The 8,456-nt window shown below is 36.2% G+C and overlaps 1 protein-coding gene across 3 annotated transcripts in view; it reads right to left on the bottom strand.

Annotated features, from left to right (window-relative positions):
* Positions 1 to 2,143: 2,143 nt before the first annotated feature.
* LYST (lysosomal trafficking regulator) overlaps positions 2,144 to 8,456 on the bottom strand; it is a 110,630-nt gene continuing 104,317 nt past the window's right edge. For all 3 annotated transcript variants that reach the window (XM_030034883.2, XM_030034881.1, XM_041128228.1), the window contains 5 exons: positions 7,275 to 7,414; positions 6,851 to 6,948; positions 5,991 to 6,147; positions 5,707 to 5,778; positions 2,144 to 4,304 (listed from right to left, as the gene is read on the bottom strand). In XM_030034883.2, the coding sequence (XP_029890743.1) occupies positions 4,166 to 4,304; positions 5,707 to 5,778; positions 5,991 to 6,147; positions 6,851 to 6,948; positions 7,275 to 7,414 (606 nt within the window). In that variant the 3' untranslated portion in view covers positions 2,144 to 4,165. The remainder of the gene's footprint in view (positions 4,305 to 5,706; positions 5,779 to 5,990; positions 6,148 to 6,850; positions 6,949 to 7,274; positions 7,415 to 8,456) is intronic.

Below are 8,456 nucleotides of genomic sequence, written 5' to 3'. Positions count from 1 at the left end.
GCAGCCTCTTCAAAGACTGAGTCAATGGCTTTTAGGGTGGTCGCTTGGGAGAAGGAAACGTGGCAGGAAAAAGGTAAACATTACTGAATATAAATACAAGCTTACCTTACCTGGAGTTCCAGAAACCAATCGGAAACTTAACTAGCCCATGCTGCTGCTGTTTCGTTCACATCTAATTGTCATGGTTCTACAAAAGGATCTATTTACTAGACAAAGGATTTACACGCTATTAGACAAAGAGCACATGCTAGATGGTTCAAATAATCAGACAGTTCTCACTGATTGACACAGTATTTTTACCACGAGATTCTAACAGTTTTATTCTTTAAGCTAAAATATAGGGAGAAAGTGGCTGTTTCAAAATGTATTTTCATCACATAGTATATAGATGTGTTTTCTTTTTAATCTGCAAACTCTTATGTTCCATCACAACCAGGCATCTCCTACTGGAGTTGGCCTATAGGCTTTGAATGCAATACCTGTAAACAGCTAGCATGAATTTCTGTTCCTTGAATCTACATGAACTAGCCTCTCATGAGGCTTATATGGGCTTTATTCAATTGCATTAGAGAATCTGGATTTTTTAAATCTTTTTCTGGGAATGGTAGCTCAAAGCTGGAAACAGTGAGCAAGCTCATGTTTTTACTCAACTACTTTCTGCTGGGTAGCCCAGGATAGTTTAAGTCTAAATCAGACTAGTCACATATAGTTCTTAATCTTCTTTCAAAAGTGACCTGCCCAAATTGTGAAATACACAACACAGCCTATTTCAGAAATCCAGATGCAAAATCAGTGGCCTTCTGACCCCCCTCTAGAGCAGTAATGGTAAGTAAATCTCTACATACAGGTCATCTGTCAGTAGTTTGTAACTTACTACAGTTGCAAAGAAAACAGTGCTGTCTGTACCTCTAGAAGCTTAACTAATGTTTCAGTGGGTATTTTTCAATGCAAGCAGAACTTTTAAATAGTATTTGGTTTATATTTTTTGTGATAGAGTAGCAGTATATAGAAGTGTGACTTCTATTTGCATATGCAAGAAGAAAAAAAAAAAAGCCAGTACAGCTTTAAACAAAACAAAGCATGAAAACTACTAGAAGGTAAACTAAAAGTTTGTTAGTAGCAAACCAGGTGCTATTTTCCCCCACTGCTCTCTAGAGTTCTGTCCATAAAATACATAGTAAATCCTGCAATCATAGTAAATCAAGAAATCCTGGAACCGGGGAGGCTCTTGATCAGGATGAAGGAACTCCTTCAACTCTTTCTCCAAAGACAGATGTGGTTTAAATGCAAAGATGATCCTTTTCAGAGTGAAAGTTGAAAGGTGTTTTTATTTCCTCACAGAAACCATTTTTCCTGCAGAAAATTTTAATCACGTTTAATTCAGTTCACAGATAATAGTTCTCTGCTGATTTTCTTTTGTTTCTCCTATTCATTGTCATGGGTTGTCTAAACAGTGGACCTCTAAACCTGAGTTCAGGGCTCCCTTTTTCAGTAATGGTTTGGAGACGCCCTCTCCTCTCCCCACCATGAGTGAGTATCTGGCTATTCCCTCCCCTTTCCTTTCTCACCACGTATCTCCACAATCAGAACATAGTGATCTGGGTTTACCACAGAATACTGCAAGTGGTATCAGATAGATAAGCCTTACCACATGAACCTCTCCCAAATCCTGGCTTCCAACAGGAAGAGCCTTGCATCCTCTGTCAGATGCCTCCCAGAGACCCCAGTCTGCCACTTTCCACCCAGCACCTTTTTCTTCCTTCCCTCAGAATCTAGAGAAGAGCTGCTTTTCCTGCCTTTCCTTAGCTCAGTCAGCTTTTCAGGGAGGAGGCAACTGGGAGGAAGGGGAATGTCTCTGCTTTGAGAGCCATCACTTCATCCAAATAGTAGTCACGCATCCTATGGGAAGGAAGGACACATGCACACATGTGCGAAGTGATATGATATGCCTAGGGCTTCCCACTTCCAATCTTACACCCCCCCATTCAGTTTGACAGCCATGTGATGTAGTCCACAGACAGAACTTCCCCACATGAAAGACATGAGAACCAGCAGAAATTAATCTGGGGCAAGGTGTGCAAGATCCCTAAGAGAAGAGATGTAAAACTAAGCTAAAAACATGTTTCTAATAATCTCAAAACAATTTGGTACAAAGATCTGTTTATTACCCAACAACGTGACAGTGTATATACAAAGACAGTGTGGAATGTGACATTTACAGGAAATTTCAGTACATCATGCACAGATACTATTGCAATGTTATTTTAATAGTTCCAGAATGTTAAGCTGAATAAATATTCCTTGCTTCAAAAAATCATTTTTACTTTTACATAAAAATATATAATATTGCACTCTTTACAAGGCCAGCAATTTTGCATATTGATTTGTAACAAGTGGAATTCTACTTTATAAAAATAAGCCTTTGTGAGCAACACCCCAAACCAGGGAGCACAAAAGTACCCCAAACCACAATATTTGTGTTTTTTTCTCTTAAATAAAGCACATCACTTCAACACGAGCCAGGAAGCTTTTCAGTCTGTATTTGTACCTTACATTAACATTTAGACAGTGAAAAACATGACTAAAGCCATCCCATACAATGCTGCTACAATATACGCAGTTTAAAATTCAATTCATACAGTATGTAGCCACTTCCTTAACTGAACCAAAGATCAGCCTGTGCATCATGGACTATGAGAATATTTTTCTTAAGTTTTTCTAGTTTGAAAAGTTCTTCATTCAGGAAGTTGCAAGAATTTCTGAAGACTGTTTGGAATTTTCAAAAGAAGTGTAAAAGACTTCTTGTGTGTATATCATCTTCATCACAACTTGACAATTTCATATATCGTGTTTTGAAGGCAGATGAACCTTAAACATGAGAAGATATAGCAGTTTGTCTGTATGGCGACAGCAGAACATGTCACTGATGAAAAAGCAAAGCAATTTAAAAGAAAAATGTAACTACATCAGACTTGCGTAGCATTCTTGTTTTACCATTTGCATGACTAGTAGGCACTCATTCATGGTGTCAGGTTTAGAGGTCTTCAAATCCATCAACTGAAATGTTAATTTTTGGTCTGGCCCAAGAATTCAAATTTGTTAAGCCTTTCACAAGGGAGGCTTATTTTTTTCCCCTCAAAAAATAGCACCTAGGAATAAATAACATATTTGCACAGTGTATCTGTGTAAACTCTTCCAAATCATCTGATGCCTATGAACATTGATTATTCAAGCAGTTAGATTCAAACATTTTACAGTGTATTGAACTTCAATGACACTAGAACTGGAGCACATCTGTGCCTTCTTTAACACCTTTTTTTTTTTTTTTTTTTTAGAGCTCTGGAAGATAAGCTGTGTGTGTAATATAATATATATTCTGCCACAGAATTGCAATAACTAGGTGTTACAAAGTTAGGGAGTTAACACTACATTAAAAAACAAAACCAAAATGTGATCTAACTATTGCTTCATGATGCCATGAGGTGTCTACCCATCACTAAGACAAAAATATTTTATTTTTACCTGTTGTAAAGACTAACAGATGGCAAAAATTACAAATATAAAGGTAACAAACTCAATTTTTAGCATTACAATACCATAAGATGGTGCAAAAAGCACCTACTAACTTCTTTGCTTCTCAAAAAAAGCAATTTTAAGTGGTCTTCGATTTTTAAGTTTGGGGTTGCTTATCCCAGAGCTAATTATACCACTCTCAACTAATCAGATATACATATGCTGACATTTTAACAGATATTTATGGAACTTTATGCTACTGATATTTTACAACATAAGAGGGGGAATAAGCATTATCAGTCAATTTTTTTAAATACTTCTGTCCAAGAAGTAATTTAAAAAAATACTATTATATTTTATATTGCAGCATTTTGACTTATATGTTAGAGCATTTATGAGTCACTTTGCTGGTATTGGAGTACACGACCAGAGCTTCCTGGTGACCTGGATATGCTTCAAGTTTGTGAATGCACATATGCAACTTTACAACCACCTTAGCCTTAGACTGCTGTTTTAAAAAAAAAAAAAAAAAATCTATCCAGTCATTCTAGAGACATTCAAACTATTTCAAAATCCAGTTAAATAAGAGATTCTATAATCTATTTTGGATTTAAAGTGCATCAGAGACATGAGTTAGCAGCAAAAATAGTCATCATCCAGCCGCATAGCTGCTAAGGAATGAATAGAACATGGGTAACTTCAAGCGCTGCTGGTCCTTGCGACACCAAGCTATAACATTTCCATCACTATTAGCTGTGAACAAGTGATGACCATCGCAGGAAAATGTAAGGCTGAAAAACAAGAAGACAATCTATTTTTGTATCAGATTTGGCTACTTAAAATGCTATAAGACATTAAAAACCCATATAAGAATACAGCCAAAGATTAGCTCTCAGTGGAGACACAGTGAGTACATTAACGCAGTAATATGTTTGCATATACCTGCTTATTCATTTTTGTAACCAAACAGGCTGAACTACAGCTTTTTCCAGCACTTCAACATGCCATGCAGTTTAGTACTCATTTCTTTGCAGCATCAAAGAAAAGGGTAGGATCAGTAGCAGCATCCTAGTCTCTCCCTGGGCTGCCCCTTCTACTTCTGAAAGGAAGGCTTTTCAGCAACAGAACACAGTGCCCTCTGAACTTGCTTGCTGACAAAGGCAGAAACTAAATTCATCAGATTTCATGGCTCAGCACAGGACTTCTGTTCAGCCGGGCATTTCTTGAGCTATAACAGTAGTAAAGCCCTTCAGTCATGTCATGGGTAATGTTAGGGAACATGAAGGTCAGCATCCATTTTCTGTCTCATTTAAGCTGGAAACTTTAAATTATTCAATAGCTACTAAATCATTATCAACAAGCTTTGTGAAAGATGCTTCTTAAAGGAGGTAACAAAGACAATAACTGCTATGAGACGATGTTTTTCATTTCTAAGAAATGGCAATTAGTGGTTTGGGTTTTAAATGATATTTCAGCAATGGTCAAGACAAAATTTTTCAGAGTGATCTGTTACTATGCTAACATAAAGGTGATAAAATTTTGGCATAATTCTAAGACCTCTGTGCAGACTGCTGTACCACTGGGGATATCAAAGATTCAATCCTTTGACTGTGTTCTGAAAACACTTTGGCAAGAGAATAATTCTGCTTATATAAATCATCAAGGGAACCCAGAGAAAATTACACAAGACTCCAAAATGGCAGCTTCCAGGCTCCTCTTGTGTTTCCTTTACTCCTTTCTCTACCATTTCCCTCCGGCATCAGGAAAAAAAAAAGTCAGGGAAAGTGCAGTGTTTTTATTTATTTCTGAGGGAGAAAAAACTCTTGTCTATTTGAGTCTGACAAAGTTAAGATTATCTCATGATTTCTACACAGATTCTGGGGAAAAATATTAAAACTTAAGCATAAGAAGAGTAGTTGTTGTTCAGTTCTCAAGGGAATCCTGCTAATTTCTATCTGCCAGCAACAGAACCTAGTTATTACTGTCATTACAAATACAGTACATGTGCTCATTTTGCTTTCATGAATAATTAGTAGGATTGCATTGCTCTTTTTAGACATGGGTGTTTACCTCCTGTTCTCATGTCAAATCCATGTTCAACACTCCAGGCTATTTTGTTGTGGTTTTGGGTTTTGTTTTTGTTTTTTTTCCAAAGAGAAAAATCCATTTATTGTATACTTAAGATCTTTTTACCTTACAATGGGTTTGGCTGACTTCGAAAATGTTATTTCTCGTACTGGCTTCAAGTCCCACGTACTCCACAGTCTGAAAGAAAGAGTAATTTTTCTTCACATTTAATTCCACAAATATTTCAGTGATAAAAATAACATATTTAACAACTACTAAGATTGGAAACTGAACAACAGCTTGTCTACCTTCTTTAAAGCCAAATATCAGCATGATGTTTAGCTACATACTCTCAAACTGTGAGCCTAAGTTATAAAGCATTTTAATAAATAAAAGTTTCAAATGCTTACCTCACAACTCCATTTTCAAGCCCCCCTGCAATCACATTGACAGACACTCCTTCAGGCTGGTTAGAGAAAGCAACAGAGCAAATACTTTCCCTGCAGTGTACATGTCCCACGAGATCACCATTAACTGTCCAAAGTCTCAAATCGCTACCTCCTCCAACTGCAATAGAACATAGCATGGGAGTATTAAAAAATAAATCTAGACCACAGCTAGGTCTATGCAACAGAATCTTTAAGTGTTAAAGAATTCAACTTCTTGAAATATCAGAAGGTTTAAATGACTCGGAATGATGTGTGCTGCAGTAAACAATTAATTCTTCCCTCCTTTTGTGATAGGGAGCATGCAAACCACCAAGCTACTGCAGTGATTTAGAAGACATCACTTCATATTTATGGAACACTGTACTTACAAAATGCTATATGAATTTACTTTTAATGACCAATTTTCATGTACTACTAACAGGGAAGCACTAAGAGGGAATTCATACTATCTACTTTAAACAGCTAGTTCTTGTACCCTGGCTTGCATTTCAAGCAAAATACTTGAAAGTAGAGAGCACAGTTATCTTACCTGGTTACCTGGGATTATTTGATTCTATCAAAGAACTAATAACTCAGCTACCGCTTTGTCTTAGAAGGGATTCAAACTCATGTTCCTTACCAATTAAAGAAGAATACAACTTTTCCAGAAAAAAAAATTGGTTTGGGAGCTACAGAAATGGAGTTGAAAGTCTCCATGTCAGTTTAAAACCTAAATATTAGGTTTCTGAAACTGCGAGAATAATTTCCCCTTGTCCTTTAATGCTATAGACTGTGCTATTTTTTGTGCAAGTCAAAACAGCTTTCTTGACTGCCAAATATACCTGAATCACAAACTGTTGCAATATCACCAGTTGTTTCACTAGCTGAAACTGCAGTCACAGGACTCTTGTGTCCAGCCAGGCTCTGGACATAGCACAGCCTAAAGGAAATAAAGAGAACAAGCCTAAAGTTCAGAGTCAAACACAGAAAAAGTTCTTTGAGGAAAATATTTAAGAGTTATATTAATTTCAGTCAACATTTTGCACGATTATGGTATTTTTCATATTCATTCTAGAATTTCAGCACCCTTCATGAAAAAAAAAAAAAAAAAAAAACAAACAAAAAAACCACCAGTAAAAGTTTGACTTCACATTAAGATATACATGGAACAAATTCAGTTAACTTTACCCTTTTAAAGATACCCAGAAGTTGGAAAACAGGTATTTAAAAGAAAGCCTTTGGAAAAAGTTACATATATACTTGTACCTGTTCAAATCCCATATGATGCAGGTTCCATCTTTGCTGACACTTATCATTATACTGTATGGTTTGCACACAAACAAGCTTGTTATTTCTGCTGTGTGACCATACAGATGGACTTGTGATTCCATTTCTATCTCTGAAGGCTGAAAAACAGCAAGATAAAACATGAACTCTCATGAAAAAGAAAATTAAAGTCTTTTTTTCTGAAAAGGATAAGCCTAGGGACAAGTTTAATTCTTAGATTTAAAAAAATGGTTCCCATTGCTTTTAATGGCATCAGTTTAGCAACATTGTTAATGCTTTATTATGTTTAAGGCTTTATAATGCAATAAGCCATACATATCATTATGTTCAACTTTTTGCTTCCAGTGCTTTCATCAAAGCAAACATTTTGATGTGGTCCAATGAATTGAAATGAAGAACTATTGTACTACTTCTGTCTCAATTACACACCCTGAAATCAGCTGATTTGCTTTCTGCAAGACTGCAATTTCCACACGACAGCAAAATGACAGTCCTCGATATTTTAGCATCTAGAGGAAACACTTGGAAACACAGAAGGAAAACCCAGCTCAGCAGTTATCACCGAGTACAGTAAATCACTGGGAATTCCTCAAGTTGGTGCCAAGTCCTTCAGTGATACAAAGTTGGAAAAATATGCAGGAAGTCAAGTTTAAATATAGAAACTGCTAGATAAAAATTAAAGCAGCAAATTTAACACCAAATAACACTTCTTATTCAAGTTATATCATTTGAAATGGTTCAGACTTCCTGAAAACTGGCTAAGTTGAAGGAGCTGCTTAATCAGAATACTAATGCTTTAATTAAGACAACTTGCTGTACAGAGATTAGAATAATCTTTGTAGAAGAAAGGAACATTTTTCTGCTTGTTTCCTCACACGTCAGAGTACATTGTCTGCATTTTTGTATGAGGGTACAGGATGCATATAGCAGGTCCACAAAAAGCTTGAAAGTAGAAACAGACAAGATAAAAATATACATATGCTTAACTCTTAAGTTTGTAGAAAATGTACATGTCTTTCTGCACTAAAAAGGACAACAATCTTTGTAATATTGCAAAAGTCAATACTTTTTGACAACAGGAAGATTTTTGCTCTTGCTACTGAGCATCTCATCCAATTAAGACACGGTTATGAAAGTATCCAGTTGTCATTCTCAGAACAG

This window comes from Aquila chrysaetos, chromosome 13 (genome assembly GCF_900496995.4).
Source record: "Aquila chrysaetos chrysaetos chromosome 13, bAquChr1.4, whole genome shotgun sequence".
NCBI classification, from domain to species: domain Eukaryota; kingdom Metazoa; phylum Chordata; class Aves; order Accipitriformes; family Accipitridae; genus Aquila; species Aquila chrysaetos.
Note: the sequence above shows the minus strand (reverse complement) of the source record. Positions and strands in the feature narration are given on the sequence as shown.